At 41.6% G+C, this 18,866-nt stretch overlaps 1 protein-coding gene across 5 annotated transcripts in view; it reads left to right on the top strand.

Annotated features, from left to right (window-relative positions):
* The window catches only part of TTC7A (tetratricopeptide repeat domain 7A), a 280,895-nt gene that overhangs the window by 120,329 nt on the left and 141,700 nt on the right, over positions 1-18,866 (top strand). For all 5 annotated transcript variants that reach the window (XM_065589566.1, XM_065589568.1, XM_005311464.5 and 2 more), the window contains 2 exons: positions 923-995; positions 8,235-8,395. In XM_065589566.1, the coding sequence (XP_065445638.1) occupies positions 923-995; positions 8,235-8,395 (234 nt within the window). The remainder of the gene's footprint in view (positions 1-922; positions 996-8,234; positions 8,396-18,866) is intronic.

Consider the following 18,866-nt stretch of genomic DNA (forward strand, 5'->3'; position numbering starts at 1 on the left):
TGACGTTGAAATGGTATGTGGTTTTTGTTTCCAGCAGTAACTCTTAAATCTTTTTATTAGTGAATGAATAGTTTGGCAGTGCTTAGCTGCCATGCTTGTCAGTCTTTCATTTCTCCCTCATACACTCTTCAACTGCACTTGCTTATGGTAGGGCAGCACAGGTGCAGAGTTCTCTGTTTGTTGGAGTACAGCCCAAAGAGTTAGAAAACATCTCTTTGGTATGATCAGTCTTTCCTGTTGTGTAAAGGTATTACTGCAAAAGAGCACTAGGAGATGAACTAGCTGTGTCGGCCGCAGTGGAGTCAGTAACAATTTTAAGAGTGTTATCTGAGTGACCCTTCAAAAATCCTGAAAGGAAACCCAAATGATGGGATGCTTTTTATTTTCAGTATTAATCCCTCTCTGTTTGTAGAACTCTCATTAAAACATCCAGGAAGAGAGAAAGGCTGTTGTGTTTTAGTGTCAGTGGTAGAAGGCAGTTCGAGTGTTACTTCAGTTGGCCTAAATCGCTTAAAACAGTGTCACAAAGGATGCAGGTCATGAATTAGAAGCTGCCGATTTGCACAGCCCTCTTCTCCATCATAGTCAGATAGCTAAAGGCCCTGCCATAACTCATCTATCTCACACTGTCAAAATGGTGTTCTGCAAGTGTGTGAAGCTTAGCATCTGGCTGTATAAAATCCTGATGCGTGGCATTTTTATTGCTGTTCCTACTTGCTGGTTTCATGAACTTGGCACAGCTGGCAGAGCACTCACATACTTCTGTCTGGTTACTATCTGCTCTGCACTTGTGGGAGTAGAATTCTTCTTGGAATATGGTTTTATATATAAGTAATTTGTGGCTTCCTTCTGGCAGAGAAGATTATGAAAAGTACAGTATGACACTCACTTCCCTTTTCTTATTGTTCATTTGTTTTTACAGAGCACATCAGTTGGCCCCTGAAGACCACCAAATCATCCTCTACGTCTCGTTGCAGCTGGCTCTTGTCAGACAGGTATATGCAATGCTGGCAATTTTGGTACAGTCAACCATTGAGTCACTAGAAGCTGGTGGAGTGACTTAACAGAAAGAAACCAAACCCAGTCAGAGTCATCACTGTTTTTTCCTAATTGAACAAAGTTGATACCAGGAAATCAAAATAAGTTCACATAAATGTAAGCAGAAACTCCCCAGCTTGGGGCTCATTGCAATCCTGTTACCAAGCATGATTGTTCAAAGTCATTCATCCAGCTTCATATCCCAAGGAGTGCCCTATAGGTCCTGCTCTAAGCATCTGGGAAGGGAAGAGTGAAGATGAGCTAGAGGTGTTTAATTCTTGTTCCTCAGGAACCAGGAAGTACCCTGCCCCCTGTCATAGTCCCCTCCTGCCCAAACACTGTCTTGTTCCTGGTAAGGTACTATATCGAACCAATTCTCAGATTATCCCTATTAAGGACTTGCTTATTCCATAATTCAGCATCTTTAGTTAAGCTTTCTGTGGGCTCTGGAAACCTCCAGGCAATAGGATTATTTGGCAGTCAAATGTGACTGCAGGTTTTAGCTCAAGAAAACCATGCCGTGTTAAAGAAAAAGCTTGTCTTTTATCTTTTCAAAGCCAATACCTTTTATTTAAAGAAGTCCCTGTTTATTAAGAACCCTCTTAGATAGATTAGAAAATTGGATCAGCTTATTTTCCTTCCTTAGCAGGCTTTCTGTTCACTGCAGATTACTTTCCCTAGTCTATACCACAGAGTCAAACAGTCAGATACGTCTTACTTTCCCAAGATAATTAGGTGAGCTGTTTGTTCATTAGGTTAAACTAATTGGTCCAAGTGTGCATACTCTTAATGTCACTTTTGTAACACTTTCATAATAAGAGCAGTGTGCTGCAAGGCTGAATACAAATAGAAAGGATCACGAAAACAGCTGATTTGCCTTTGTCATCAACTACTGTATGCCTGACAGTGCAGGTTACTCAGGCCTTTCATTCAAACAATATCCAGCTACTCTTCTTTTGGTGATAGTTTTTGGCTATTCATTCAGGCAGTCTGATTTGCTTCTTCCTTGAATAAAAATGCTAAAAGAATATTGTAATAGGTATTTTCAATCACTACTCTTAAAAATAAAAGGGAGATTTTCTTTGTAATTATTTCCTCTCTCCCCCACCCCCTTTTATTAACTCATCAGGTTTTAAGTTGTTTCCCTTTCTCTTTTCCAGGTGCTAGTCTTAATGTTGTTGTTCACCTCTCATTTCATCATCTCCCTCTCCTCTTGTTTTTTTTCATTCGGTATGTTATTCCCCCACCCACTTCCTTTGTTATCTCTTTCCCACCTGTGTGTTTCTCCTTGACATTCTACCATTTATCCCCAATTAGTAGATGTGTGAACCCTATACCTCTGTTGTGTTGGTCTGGTCCTTGCTATGCTGCCCCAGTTCTTCTCCGTCTAGCAGGGTATAAATCTTTAAAGCATGCTTGGAGCGAGTAGAGATACCTGAGACATCTTTATTTTTAGACTGCTGTAAAATATCCTGTTCTTCTTCTGCCAAATTAGTTAATGATAAACATTAGGTAATGCATTTTTAATATCCTTAATTATTTAAAGTATCTAACGTTCTTTTTCTGATTAACTGCAGGATAGATTATCTTTTTTCTCTTTTTTACCTCTGACCGATTGTATTAACTAGTGAATGTCACAAAACTTTTATTGGGGTGTAACAAAGTGCTAAGAAATAAAGAGTCCAGTCCTGTGCAGTTGGCCATAAATGTCTATGGCTGAGAAAAATCAGATCTGTGGTTTTTATAGTCAGTTACTACTAATAATAATTCCTAGCTCTTATATAGCACTTTTCATCCATAGCTCTCAAACCCATTTACAAGTGAGGTCAGTAGCATTATCCCCTTTTTATTGATTAGAAAACTGAAGCACGGAAAAGTAAATGACTTGCTCAACGCCACCCTGCGGGCCAGTGGCACAGTCAGGAATAGAGCCAGGTCTTCTAAATCCTAATCCAGTGCTCTGTCCACTAGGCCACACTGCACTGAATAAGATATCTTAAATGCAGTTGAAAAATATAGGTCTCAGACTCCCATAGATTGATGAAAATGTTCTGTTTGGTTTTTGTTTTAATGGAGCAAGACCAGCAACTGAGCCAGTACGGTGCTAAGGAAGTTGGAAAAACTCCCTAGCCTGAGAGGCCTCCCTGGAATATTTTCAGCAATGTATATTTCTGCTATGTGCTTAAAATCACTGTCTGGGAAGGGAGAAGGGAATCAGAAAAAAACTCAAACTTTCCTCCTTCACAAGAGCAAGAAATCAAAGTAAGGCGGGGTGATTAGAAGTGTTCCTCGGGGTGGGGATGGAACAGGACTGAGTACCTCCAACCACCAAAGAGAATGGTGATGTTATATTAGACATCCACATTTGATTGTGGTGGTGTTTTTCTAGGGCCTGATTCCATTACCACTAAATCAGCGAAAGACTCCAGTTGACTTCAGTAGGTTTTGGATCAGTCCCTGGGACATATTTTGGAACATTTTTCAATTAAATTTATCTCAATTTAAAAATGCTCAGATCTATAAGGAGAGTTTTATTTTATCTCCCTTCCTCCCTCCCCCCCCCCCCCCCCCCCCGCAAACTTGAAGTACCTGGCCACGGCCAGTATTTGCAGGTGTTGGTTACGCCCAGGCAGGTCTCTTTTGGCAGTCAACCAAGGAAATTGACAAATGAGACTTCTAGCTCTCAACTCCAGGGTGCTATTTGTGTTCCTCCTCCTGTTTCTGTGGTAACAGAGTTTTCATCAGCAAAAGTAAGGTAGAGTGAACATTTTAAAATGTCACTCTGAAAAGTCAGCATTAAAAGTCTTACCATGTTTTTGCCAGTCTGTTTCCGTGGAAATAGGACCCCACTGAGCAGTCAGAACTCCTGTTAATTTTTGGTCCTGGTTCCCATGTTTTGTGCCGAGTACCAAGTAAATTTATGTCAGATCCGTAACAACCACAAACAATATTCAGACCATTTTAAAACTTGCATTGAAGTTGTTTTATTTGATTTGACTTTCCTTCCTGTGAAAACAGGAGTGGAAAGACAGCCAGAGGATTAGAGCACTCACTGATCAACTTCATCTGCTGGCTGCCAATGAAGACCTGAAGTTTCAAGGAGTGATTTCCAGAAAGCATCTACAGACTTCAAGAGTGTCTGTACTTAAATAAGGGAAAAGTGAATGCAAAATAGTAGGGAAAACATTTTTAAGCTATTTCTCCTATAGTCCTCTTTATTTTTTTTCCCTTTTGAACATGATTTCAGGGAGAACAGATTGGCTAAAAATTCCTGTGGTGTCTGCTGTGGTAGAGAAGAGACCGGACTAAGTTATAATATATAAACAACTGGATCCTGGGTTTATAGAAATAAGCTTCTTACGCAGAGGTGACACGTAACTGGGGGTAGTGGGGGGCACAATTGAAAGGTTGTGTGGAGGCACATGACTACCGCATGCATTGCCTCCACCTCCAGCCCCTGAAACTTGGTATGTACGTAGACAACATACACTGGCAACTGCCTCCTGCTGTCTGTCCTGTGGCTGCCCAGCCCCTTGCAGGACTTGCAGCCTTCCCTTCCTGCCTGAACTAGCCTCAGTCAATTTAGCAAGTGTTCAAAACAAGACCAACAAAAGGGGCAACGCAGTTGGGATGCACAGTTCCCCATGCGCCATCAGGGTGGGTGGCGCCAGGGTGAAGTGGTGCTTGGGGCTGGACCATTTCAGTGAACAGGAATTTCGGTTAATAGTTCTCCAATGTGGAATTTCACTATCAGTCACTTTTTGTTAGAAGGGGGAATATGACACCCCCAAATCGCCTTCTCCTTGATAGGCACATTGGAGGCTGCTGCTGTTTCAGTGCTCAGCCTGCAGCCAGCCGCCCTGGTGCTTCCTCCCTCCCCATACTGTATGGACACATGGTGAGTGCCATCTCCAGGGGGAGCTGCTGCTTCCTCGCTGCTGGGCGTCCTAGCGAGAGGCGTCCTGAGAAATCTGGGGGGGGGGCATGTTACCCTGCACACACCCCCACACACGTCACCTGTGTTCTGATGAGACTCCTGGACACAGACAGACCTTGTAGTTTGATTGTCTCTGCTAGCTCTCAGACTAACCAAAGCAGCCTGAGTTTCATCACACAGTCTCTGTGTGTCCTGGCTTGGATTTCTGATAGCAGTCGAATTACCATCCTGTGCAAATATACCAGCTTCCTGTGCAGTAAAAGCTAAATATAGGCCCAAGTCATAACAATTTGGATCCTTGCTTTGCTAAAGCTCTGGGTGTTTAGTATTTTGGTTCAAGGCTATTTCTAATGGGAAATTTTGCTAGCCAATGAAATTTCTCCTTTCTATAATCCCCATCCTATAGCATGAAATAATGGACACTGCAAATGCAAAAGATTTGCCAAATATTAGTGTTTCATTAATGACCTAAAACTCACAGTTGATACAGAAGTTGGCAGGACTGGGGTTGGTAAGTCATGTAATCTAAGGGGCCTGAAGTCATTGCATCTGAAATATTGTACTTGAACCACTGTAAATATAAAGATATATTCTGCCATTGCAAATTGCTTTTAAAGTCTTCATACTTCATGCATATGAACTGGAGGAGAAAGGTAACCTCCCAGCCTGTTGGTTAAGCAAATGTGTACCAAAATAAACCCTAAAATAGGAGGCAATGTTGTAAATGTTCTACTCTGTGGCAATTTTTGCAAGTGCTGGAAGGCACTAGCTCCGTTTTATAGCAATATCTTTGTGGCTCAGTCATTGCAACATGCACAATATTGTACACGTGTGTCCTGCAAAATGTTTTTCCTCTGTTTATTAACAGAATAATGAATCAGATAATGGTAGCATCTTCCTATTGTAGGCCCTGCTAGGACTTGTGGTGCAGCTGAGATGGGATTGCTGTTAAGACAGCACTGGCAGGGAATTTGAGCTGGCAACCTACCTACGGTACAGCCATGGAGTTTCAGAATCCCATCTGGGCTTCAAACTTCCAGGCTTCCCATATTCCATAGCTACTCAAATTAATAAGCTGTGGCATCTGTCAATAGATAATTAGTCTCTGCCTTTCCAAAGAAGTCTGCATTGACTTCTGCCAAGTTTCTTGGTATTATTGTTCTGGAAATTTACCTCATAATTTTTCTGTCTGGTCTATTGCAAGTTGACTTGTATAATGCTTCCAGTAAAGGAGTAGAGTCTGTTGACATTAAGTGCTATTTTTCTCATCTGTGTTTGTCCACTGTTCCTAATTATGCTGTAGGAGGAGAATTCTGTGTGGGTACTAACATTGTTATTGTGCTAAGAAACCCTTTCTGACTCTACTTAAATAATAAAGTGGTAGGCATGTTTAATATGAAAAAAAATCAGATCTTTCCTTATGACTTTGATAAACACCAGGAGGATCTTCTAATTTTGTTGCTACATTTTTTTGTGGGGGGAGGTGTAGGTGTTACTTTGAAAGATATTGGATTAAACAAATGAAAGTTGGTTTCTCTAGCCACTTGGATAAATGAAACCTCATTTTCTCTAGAGAATTTTTAATCAATCCAGTGAGAAGTTGGAATAAAGGTAAATCTAGAATAAGGAGAAAGCCAACAAATCAGATAGCTCTTGTCCTGGGTCTTAGCATTTTTGGAATTGAAGGGAAGAGTTATCCATCAGAGAGGTAAATGCTGAAAGAAAGGGCTTATCCTACAGATGAGTGAAAAATATGTGTAGACTGCATTCATTTCAGCATCATGTGATTATCTGCTTGATAGTCATAGGTTTGAAGGAATGGCCATGGCTGATGTTATGCCACCTTAGTGCAGCAAATGCTGGCTGGAGAGTTTCTGATTTCCTTATTTAGGACCAAATTGCCAGCCTGCCTCCATTAACACATTTGCCAAACTTGTGAGGATGTCAGTTTGCCCATGGAAAACTCAAAAAGCTATCTGCATGTATAAGTCAGGCTCACAATTAGTCAATTTGTGCCTGCAAATGTAATCAAACTCATGTATGCTTAAATCTTGTGGGTGCATTAACACGGTGGTTCTCAACCGTTTTTTACCTGGGGACCCCTAAACCTACATTCCTTGCACAACTCTGAGGGAAGAGCAAGTCTGCACGTTTCTCTGGTTGCCACTGTACCTTATGACATAGAATCTATTTTCCAGGAATGATCTATGGAAGTTATGACAACTCCAGCATGGTGGAATGCTAGGCAATCATATCTGAGTAGGAAGTTTGGAAATAGGAGGAGAGATGGAATTGCAGTTCACGTAGCCAAAAAACGGGAATATAAGGAAAAGAACAGTGAAATTCCACTTTGTCAGGCATATCGTCTAATGTTGTTTGTTTAGGCATTCATCAGTGAACACTAATTCTGGGTGATGTAATCCCAAATCCTCACACCTTGGAAGATGTTCTATATGGTGACAAAATTCCTCCATGAAACTTGCTACCAATAACCAAGGAACAAGATTTCTATTCAGAACTTCCTTTGTAAACAGACAGCATAAAGATAGGATGTCAGACCACATAGACTGGATGTTGCATTTGCATTCATTATAGAAGTTAAGGTTTCCACCAGGTGGGAACTTGATTCCAATGATGTTCCTCTGTTGTAAGCGTCAGGACTGCACTTTACCTTGCAACTAACAGAGACATTTCTCCTTCCTGACACTGTTCTGAATCCTAAGCATATTTTACCTTTGGACTTTCATCATTTAGATCTCACTTTCTTGGGCCAAATCATGAGTGGCCTTGTGCAGTGATCATAAGACACAAAGTATATCAGAAAAAATGTATATGTTCATACCATGCGAAGAAACCCTGGCAGTTCCCCGTGATTGATGGGAATTGGTCATGTTAGGGGTATGGCTATTGGGTCTGTGCACAGCATGGAACCACAAAAGCCAAAGCAATAAGGGGAGTATTGGGTCATGTCTACTATTCCCACCTCTCCTGAAACCTTGCAATAGCAGCTGCATGCCACCTACTTCATACTGGGGCAAAAAACTCCTTTTCTCATCCCCAGCCATTTTGTCATGCTTTCCTAGGCTGACAGTCCATTAATTTGAGCTGGCAGGTAAATTTCTTTCAAAAGTCAGTTTTCCCACCACATTCCCAAGTAGGATGCCAAGATATCTAATGGTCATGAGTGTGTAAAAAGTTTCATACCTTTGGGAAAGAGATCAGTTATGTGACTGGTACTAAAATATTTCTTGTTTTTCAGATTTCTGATGCTATAGAACACCTTCAGGAAGCACTGAAACTGTGCAAAGATGATATGAATTCACTTCATCTACTGGCTCTCCTTTTTTCAGCCCAAAAGCACTATCAGCATGCACTCGATGTCATCAACATGGCTCTCGCTGAGTACCCAGAGAGCTTTAGGTAAGTGATGTTTCTTGCATGTATTGTCTAAAATGGTTTGGTATCTCCAGCCATGAGATAACATCTGCCTACCAGATCCCTCATTCTTACACAAGGGCCTGATTCCCAGCATTACTCTAGTTTTACACCTTGAACTCCATTGCAATTACTCTGGTATAAAACTGGAGTAAATGTGAAACATTAGGCTCAATGTATGATTCTGTGTACTGTCTCAAGAGCCTTTCTGGTGGATTAATTATGTAATGGGTAAATCAGGGTTTATTTGATGTATTTGTCTTTGTATAATTTTTCTTACATGTGACTATCTGTACTTTTTCATATGCTTTTTTAATATAAATGTCAAATGAGCATGAGACAAATATAAAATTACCCCCTCTCAAATAGTTTGATATTTTGAAGAACTTCCTGGTTAAAAGAAACTAATGTTAGGCTGTTGATAATTCTTCAGACTTTCACCATTTCTTTGATACTTTTGTATGACCTGATTTGTGGAAATAGTCTAGTTTGGGAAGAATGAAGGTCATGTATTACAAGGTACAGCTGGAGGGAATGGCTTGGCTGTCTAAGACCCAAGTTTGAAATGACAGAGACTACTTGGAGTCATGGGTTCAAATTGCACCACCGTTGACTCAGCCTTTCATCCTTCTGAGGGAGACAAGTTGAGTTCCTTGCAGTTTATTATGTCCTGGCGTTTCAGATGAGATCTTAAAAACAGAGGTGTTGTCATTAAAGATACCATGCCATTTTTTGGTAGTGGTAGGGGCTGGTTCAATATATCGCTCCATTCAGAGCTTGCCTGTATTTCTCTGGGGGGTTTTATATAGCTTGGGTGTTTTAACAATTACTGCCTTTTGCAATTGACATTAGTGTCCTTGCCTCATTCTTGAAGCTACTCAACACATGTCTGGAGTTGTAGCCTTCTGTGCACACTGTGTGATAGAGAAAGTGAACATTATAATTTTTGTTACTAAAGTTAATTCCTTCTACCAACACCTGTTCAATACATTCACATATGTATGGTTGAGCAGGGAAATACTGTAGTGGCTATCGTGGTATATCATGTTTTTTAAGATAATTGTCATAATAAAGTCCTCATACCTCTACAGACAGAAGTCAATTGTTCCTAGGGGACTATGAACACTAGATGTAGCTAAGATTAAGACTGCAGCAAAGACTATGCTATCCATTTTTGTTAGGAACAGACGATTTGCCATATCAGATCAGACAACTGCTTCATCTAATCCTATATTCTACCTCCACCAGTGTCCAATGACTTACACTTCACAGGAAGGCAAAGAAACCAAACAAAACATGATGCACCTGGCCACCTGTATAATGCTAAATATGAGGGGGAAATTCCTTTGTGACCTCTGAGGCAAACAAATTACTCTGAAGCATGAGAATAGTATGTTCTCCTACCCTTCTGAGACTCCCTGGCTCAGTGTAGAGGGGCAGGCCCCCATAGGAGTGCCACATTCGTTTGGATGCGGGGGGGAAGGGAAGACAGTATGTATTAATGGAGAGTGGATAGTGAAAGCTGCAGGGCCTCAGACCCATCCCCACTCCTGCACACACCACAAACACACTGTCACATGACTTCTTAAAAGCAGCCCCCGCTTCACTCCCTGCGTCTGTTGAGCCCTAATGTAGCTGGCTGTGAGAACAGGTCTCATGTACAAGGGTGCAGGCTTAATGCCTGGCTTCTCTTCTCTGCTGCTCTGGCTCCCCCAGCTTTGTTGGCACCACTGGATGCCCCCACCCCAAGCAACATGTAGCTATCTGGTAAAGTGAGGGAATGGAGAGGGGTAACAGAACCACCAGAACGGGGTAGGAGAAGAGCCAGCAAAGAGAACAAAGTATAAGAAGAAAAAGGGGAAAAAATGTACAAAAGAGAAAGAGACAAGCCAGGCGGGAGGGAAGAGGTGAGAAAAGGAGATGCCAGAAAGAAAAAGAACAGAGAAAGGAGAGACCATGGCAACTATGTTGGACATGGTGCAAGGGAACGGGGGTGTCCATCTGCCACTGCATCCCAAGGTGAATGAGGAGGAGCTTCAACATAAAAAAGTTGCTAATAACTGGTTTGGGTGAAATCTAGCCCATGGAAATGGAAGGAATTGAGGCTCTTGTGGCAAATCGAAAGATCGCACCATATTTACAGCTCTGACATCTGCAGCAGCACAGGAGCTGAAGCATTGATCTTTCGTGTTTACAATCCTCTGATGAAGTAGCTGGAACTGTGAAAGACTGACAGATGAATAGAGTATCCCAGTTGTATCTGCTAGAAGAATAATGTATCCCATCGAAGACTTGGATTATACACCAAAGCAATTATATAGAAAGAAAACCTTCCATTTGGACTGTTGCTAACTTTTCTAGTGGTTAAAGAAACAGATTATATCCAGACAGGCTTTATTGCTTTGTAAATATTATCCAAAGAGTGAGACCAAATTGCAGTGTAGATCTCTAGTTGCAATTGACTTGAAAGAAAACTAGTTATTTTTTTATACTATTGTTTGGGATGACTATGTAGTAATATGCAAAGTTAAACAAAAAGATTACAGGTTGGCATTAAAAACACCTGAAAATATTTCCAAATTTTCATTATTATGAACTGGGCAGCTCTGTAATGCCTTGGAGCTGCCTTTTTAATGATGGATGAATCCAGTAGGAAACAATCTGGTGTCATGTCTCAAGAAAGTAAAATCAAACCCTCATTAAGAGAGACAGGATATTCCTGGAGCTCTGGATATGACAAAGTGTAAGTATTACCTCAGTATATACACTAAACAAAAAGAATGAATAATACATAAAAAATAAAGGAGTTACCTAACAAGAACTATGGAAATTTCCTGCTGTTTCCTGTGTCTCTGGCTGCGCTCTGATTTTCCTACCTTGATGTATGTAATTAGGCTGTCTGTGTAGCTGCTTCCTGCTCTTCAATTTTATACTGATTGTTTTCATGTACATAGAACATTTAAAAAAAATAATCACTAGTAAGGTATTTATCATTATCCTGGGCATACCTGGCTAGAAATATGGAATGGAACAGCCCCACTAACCCTTTTAGGGAGTCCTGGACCTGTGAAAAGGTTATGGTTAGGACTTAAGGGGTGAGAGAATACTCCATATGTTTTGGCGTGGGAAGAAGGGCCTATGTTTATGAGGCCTACAAATTGTGGGCCCCATGCAGTCTTCCCTGCTCACAAACAGGGAAGAATTAATAGGAGAAGCAAAAGTGGATAGGAACCTGGGAGGCAGTGACCATGAGATGGTCGAGTTCTAGATCCTGACACAAGGAAGAAAGAAGAGCAGCAGAATACAGACCCTGGACTTCAGAAAAGCAGACTTTGACTCCCTCAGGGAACTGATGGGCAGGATCCCCTAGGAGAATAACATGAGGGGGAAAAGCAACAGAGGGTCCTGTGGCACCTTTGAGACTAACAGAAGTATTGGGAGCATAAGCTTTCGTGGGTAAGAACCTCACTTCTTCTTGCATCTGAAGAAGTGAGGTTCTTACCCACGAAAGCTTATGCTCCCAATACTTCTGTTAGTCTCAAAGGTGCCACAGGACCCTCTGTTGCTTTTTACAGATTCAGACTAACACAGCTACCCCTCTGATACATGAGGGGGAAAGGAGTCTAGGAGAGCTGGCTGTATTTTAAAGAATCCTTATTGAGGCTGCAGGAACAAACCATCCCGATGTGTAGAAAGAATGGTAAATATGGCAGGCGACCAGCTTGTCTTAACAGTGAAATCCTTGAAGATCTTAAACACAAAAAAGAAGCTTACAAGAAGTGGAAGAAGTCAGGAAGGCCAAGTCACACTTGGAGTTGCAGCTAGCAAGGGATGTTAAGAGTAACAAGAAGGGTTTCTTCGGGTTTCTTTCTTTAGCAACAGGAAGAAGGTCAAGGAAAGTGTGGGCCCCTTACTGAATGGGAGAGGCAACCTAGTGATAGAGGATGTGGAAAAAGCTAATGTACTCAGTGCTTTTTTTTGCCTCTGTCTTCATGAACAAGGTCAGCTCCCAGACTACTGCACTGGGCAGCACAGTATGTGGAGAAAGAAGTGGTGCAGGACTATTTAGAAAAGCTGGACGAGCACAAGTCCATGGGGCTGGATGCACTGCATCTGAGGGTGCTAAAGGAGTTGGCAGATGTGATCACAGAGGCTTTGGCCATTATCTTTGAAAACTCATGGCGATCAGGGGGAGGTCCCGGATGACTGGAAAAAGGCGAATGTAGTGCCCATCTTTAAAAAAGGGAAGGAGGAGGATCCGGGAAACTACAGGCCAGTCAGCCTCACTTCAGTCCCTGGAAAAATCATGGAGCAGGTCCTCAAGGAATCAATTTTGAAGTACTTCGAGGAGAGGAAAGTGATCAAGAATAGTCAGCATGGATTCATCAAGGGCAAGTCCTACCTGACTAACCTAATTGCCTTCTATGTCGAGATAACTGGCTCTGTGGATAAGGGGAAAGCACTGGACGTGCTATTCCTTGACTTTAGCAAAGCTTTTGATATGGTCTCCCACAGTATTCTTGCCAGCAAGTTAAAGAAGTATGGGCTAGATGAATGGACTATAAGGTGGATAGAAAGCTGGCTAGATAATCGGGCTCAACAGGTAGTGATCAATGGCTCCATGTCTAGTTGGCAGCTAGTATCAAGTGGAGTGCCCAAAGGGTCGGTTCTGTGGCCAGTTTTGTTCAATATCTTCATTAATGATCTGGAAGATGGCATGGATTTGCACCCTCAGCAAGTTTACAGATGACACTAAACTGGGAGGAGTGGTAGATACGCTGGAGGGTAGGGATAGGACCTAGACAATTTGGAGGATTGGGCATAAAGAAACCTGATGAGGTTCAACAAGGACAAGTGCAGAGTCCTGCACTTAGGACAGAAGAATCCCATGCACTGCTACAGACTAGGGACTGAGTGGCTCAGCAGCAGTTCTGCAGAAAAGGACCTCGGGGTTACAGTGGACGAGAAGCTGGATATGAGTCAACAGTGTGCCCTTGTTGCCAAGAAGGCTAACGGCATTTTGGGCTATATAAGTAGGAGTGTTGCCAGTAGATTGAGGGACGTGATCATTTTCGTCTATGCAGCATTGGCGAGGCCTCATCTGCAGTACTGTGTCCAGTTTTGGTCCCCACACTACAAGAAGGATGTGGAAAAATTGGAAAGCGTCCAGAGGAGGGCAACAAAAATGATTAGGGGGCTGGAGCACATGTTTTATGAGTAGAGGCTGAGCTAACTGGGATTATTTAGTTTGCAGAGGAGAAGAATGAGGGGGGATTTGATAGCTGCTTTCAACTACCTGAAAGGGGGATGTAACAGTGTACCCCATAAGGCTTTATCGGGGGGTGTTCATAAATGTATGTATGATATAACTGGAATAGGGTTTTGCTACATGTGCCATGTAACACATCTATGTAAAGGTTATGATCTACTGGTTATGTTCATCCTAGTTGTATGCAGGCACCATTTGTGTTTTCAAAGTTATGAACGTTGGCGGTATAATTGCGTGATTTCTAAGTAGCCTTAATTAGAACATTTGGTCACTTCTTGGGAAATGAATGTGCAAATTAAGTGTTCAATCAGGAAGCACTTAACAGACAAAAGAGCTTGGAAGACTCCAATCCACATAAGAAGTCTACCTGAGGATGTTCAAGGTAGCATGTGGGTAATGGCTGCTACCTGCAAGTCCTGAGTCATGCATGGGCATATTACTTGCCCATGTGATTCCGAATCTCTATTTTGTGACTGGACTCTACACAGGGTGAGGAGGGGGTCTCCACCCACAAGAGAGAGTCTATTTAAACCCCTGGGAGACCTCTCCATTTTGTCTTCAGCTGGCTAAAGAAGGAGCCTCTCTATCCCCCCCCAGGATACTTGAAGGAAACTGGAACAAAGGACAGTAACTACAGGGGTTGTGAGTGATTGCTGGACCCAGGCTAAAAGGAGATTAGCCTGTAAAAGGGAGCATTCTGGAACTGGTGAGGATCTTATCTGTATTTAGTTTGATTAGACCTAGATTTGCACATTTTCTTTTATTTTGCTTGGTAACTTACTTTGTTCTATCTGTTACTACTTGGAACCATTTAAATCCTACTTTCTGTATTTAATAAAATCACTTTTTACTTATTAATTAACTCAGAGTATGTATTAATACCTGGGGGAGCAAACAACTGTGCATATCTCTCTATCAGTGTTATAGAGGGCGAACAATTTATAAATCGTAAAACGGATTTATTTGGGTTCAGACCCCATGGGGAGTTGGGCATCTGGGTGTTAGACAAGCACACTTCTGTGAGCTGTTTTCAGGTAAACCTTCAGCTTTGAGGCAAGTAATTCAGACTCTGGGTCTTTGTTGAAGCAGACGGGAGTGTCTGGTTCAGCAAGACAGTGTGCTGGAGTACTGAGCTGGCAGTGAAACAGGAGCAGGGGTAGTCTTGGCACATCGGGTGGCAGCTCCCAGGGGGGTTTCTGTGATCCAACCTGTCATAGGGGGTTCCAAAGAGGATGGATCTAGACTGTTCTCAGTGGTGGCAGATAGTAGAACAAGAAGTAATGATCTCAAGTTGCAGTGGGGGAGGTTTAGGTTGGATATTAGGAAAAACTATTTCACTAGGAGGGTGGTGAAGCACTGGAATGGGTTATCTTGGGAGGTGGTGGAATCTCCTTCCTTAGAAGTTTTTAAGGTCAGGCTTGACAAAGCCCTGGCTGGGATGATTTAGTTGGGGATTAGTCCTGCTTTGAGCAGGGGGTTGGACTAGATGACCTCCTGAGGTCCCTTCCAACCCTGATATTCTATGATTCCTCCTGTGCAAAAAGGGCTCTTACCAGGTCTGAAAAACCAGTTGTATTCACAACAGTTTTGAATTAAATGTATCAAGTACTGGGTGCCCCAATATTTGCTCAGCTCTATCAAGTAATTGCTGGCGGAAGCATGTTGGGAATTGTAGCTCTACATTCGCTTTCTAAAATTTCATATCAAAGCAACTATCAGTTTAAATAGTTTTGGTTTAATTTTTTTTGTCTTTGCAGAAATAGTTACTGTGTACTTAATGCAAATATCTAAGCAGGCCAGGAAGCATCTAATGTATATCTTGGAGACTAACAACAAGAAGGAAGTGTGTTTTGCATGGGAAATCATTTGTATTGTGGCAGCAGTCATGTGACTGTGCTTCTGACATAAAGGATAATAATAAAGTGGTTTGGGGCTTACCACAGCTAGCCTTCAAAATATGAAACACTGTACTAGATTAGAGGTGGTTTGATGACAGCAAATGCCCTTGGCTTCCCACCACTACATTAATTTTATTAAGAACCTCTCTTATAATCCTCTGGTGAGATTTATTTGCTGTGGTCTGGTCCAGACTATAATTGAGGGAACAGCTACTCTATATTATTTAGGTAATTTCATTCCTCGGGTGTTATTTCTTACTACAGAGGAGGTGGCATAAAAGGGGTGTTTGCAGATGCAAAGTCAGATGTGCTTCATTGGTTTGATTTTTTTAATACACGTGCATTGAAAACAAAATTCATGACTGGTCTGGGCAATAATATTGTGGGTGTTGGTTGCCAACTGTGTTCATACTGCTGAGTACAATAGGTAGAAGTATTCCTTTGGTTCTAGACCATCACAGTGACTGAGGCGTGATCTACACTTAACACCTATATTGGCATGGATAATCTGTCAGGGGAGTGAAAAAATCACACTTCCTAGCTGCATAGCTGTGCTGGCTTAACCCCCAGAGTCAATGCAGCTATTCCTTCAGAAAAGTGCTTCTGTCAGCATAGCTAATATTGTTTGGGGAGGTAGTGTTCCTTTATGGGCAGAAAAACTCCTATTGATGTACGCTGTGTCTATACTGGGGGCTGTGCTGGGATAGCTATGCCAGTGTAGGCTCTGTAACATAGACATAGCTGAGGGATAATTATCCCTGAAATAAAATGAATCCGCTAGATCGTAAACTCATGGCTTAGGCTAGGTCTGCACACAGTTTTGGTATCTTGGTAACAGTGTTGATTGTGCTGTGATTATTATTTATTTATTTTATTTTACTGATACAGTTGTATTGATACAATCCCGAGTGTGGATGCAGTAATGCGTGTACAAAGATGCCTTATTCTGGTATATCTTATTCTGCTTCCAGTGTGACCAGTATAAAACACCTTTCTACTGGTAGGACTGTGTCCACTCTAGGGGTATTGTACCACTTTAACTATACCAGCATAGTTAAAATGGTACACGTTTTGTGTGTAGACAAGGCCTTAGCACATCAGATCATTATATTTGTATGGCTACAATTTGTCATTCCCCAGGCACAATGAAGCACTGGGACAACTTGAGCCTGGTCCTGGAGATGAATGAGTTTGCTACAGTTTTCACATTATTGTACTGCATTTTTTGATTCCTCCAGATGCAAGTCCTGAGGAGTCAAGGCGGGGCTGAAAGAACTTTAAAGCCTCAGCACTTGAACATACTAGATACATTTATAAATAGAATGTGAAAACTGCTAAGGGAAGTTTCTACAAACTGACTCATTATAGTGGCATGTTTTCTACATAGCAATTGTAGGTGACCTGCAGATTGTTTTGATTTTTCAATGTATTAACTACATAGCTGGCAATAGAGTAACAAAAGTAAGCTTTCATACATGGAAAGATATAACTGTACTATATGTATAGTGTGGGTACAAGGGCACAAAAATGTATCATGCTTGTGAAATACACTTGAGTGAGACAAACCAATTTCTGTGTGGATATAGTTTTGACTATTTTCTCCTCATCCTGACCGTGCAAATTTAGTTGTTGGTGAAAATCAGAATATGCAAGGCCTTCATGTTGGATCATCCTGTTTAGCCAGCCTGTGAGGGGCATATTAGGATTGATTATTATTTTAATAAAATTAACTTAAAAAAAATTGACATTGTCATTAACCATCAGTATATTCTGGAAATAGTATGAATGTCATTTATATACGGGGAATAAACTATTTAAAAGAATACTGTCAACTTGAAATATGCATTAAGCCAGTCTCCTTACTTACGATGCTAATAATACAGGTTATTAAAGCTGAAAGAATTATAAAAATACAATGTACTTTTCAAGGTTTTTGATGCATTTCCTCACTTTTGGCATTTTTTTGGCTTAGACAATTATTTAAGTGAGGATGATGATTTAGTTTTTTTGTTATGGTCAGGGAGCCCCAGTGGGGATCGGAGCTTCATTTTAGTAGGTATTGTGCAAATGCATGTGAAGACACTCTGCCTTGACCCAAAGATCTCATAAGTAATTATGACATACCCTTATCCTGCCTCCTGTTGTAACAGTAATAAATATTCACCACCTCAATTCTTAATTCCCTCTCATGTTACATCAGAACTGGTTGCTGTGGAAATGACTGTGAGGTCTCAGAAACTATGACTTCAGGTAACAGAGAAAGCAAAAGGCATAGGTGAACTCTTAAAAACACAGATTCTATTTTTATGCAAGAGCTCCTCGCCATAAATAAAACAAATGAAGGGGGGGAGGGAGGGGGAAATCAACCACCAAAGCAAAATTAGGTATTAGCAAACATTTGTAATGACATCAATACAATCTGATAGAACCTCACAGTGAAATTGCGTCATACTTTTTATGTGCAAAAATGCCCTGCCTGTACAGTTATCTAAAAATGCAAGGTATATTTAGCAGAGTTTTCTTACTGTTAATATAACCATGTTGTTCAAGAAGTTTAATATTTTTACTTGCTAAAGTATTGATAAAATACAGCCTATAGGAGTACAACACTAGTTAACAATTTTACAGCAGTCCTAAGATTGAACCCTAATACAATGCAACTTTTTTTTTACTGTAAATACATATAGTGTAATAGTTTCTGTTTAGTGCTATAATAAATCAACATTAAGTTGCCCTGTATAGTTAAAGCAGAGCCGGCCTTAGGGGAAATGGTACTCTGGGCAAACTCATATTTTGGTGCCCTCCCCCCCATCATCTCTGGCCCCCGGGGCTCCCTGGGCTTTCCCCACCCCAGCACCTCTGGGCCCCACTGGCTTCCCCAGTGTTTAATTTGTATTGAAAGAGATGTCAGTGCTCAGCCCTGGCACAAATTAAGCACTGGCAGGGCAACCTGATACTGGTGGGTGCTGGCTGGGCGCCCAGCTCTGAAGGCAATGCAACCGCCAGCAGCAGCGCGGAAGTGCGGGTGGCAAAGTATATGGTGTATTGCACCCTTACTTCTGCACTGCTGCTGTGGCTTGTGGTGTCTGGTGCTCAGCATATGGCTCATGGCAGGCTTCATGCTGTCACACAGGGGCTGCATCTTGCCAGAGCCCATGGCCCTTCTGCAGCCTTCTGGCCACTCCTGGCTCACGGGGCACCATTTCAGATTTTGAGGAGTGGGAGGAAACTTTAACCATGATTCCAGGAACTACTTAGGCACCTGAAAACTCTAGGGTTTTTTGTAGAT

The sequence above is a fragment of the Chrysemys picta genome, chromosome 3, assembly GCF_011386835.1.
Source record: "Chrysemys picta bellii isolate R12L10 chromosome 3, ASM1138683v2, whole genome shotgun sequence".
Classification (NCBI taxonomy): Eukaryota; Metazoa; Chordata; order Testudines; family Emydidae; genus Chrysemys; species Chrysemys picta.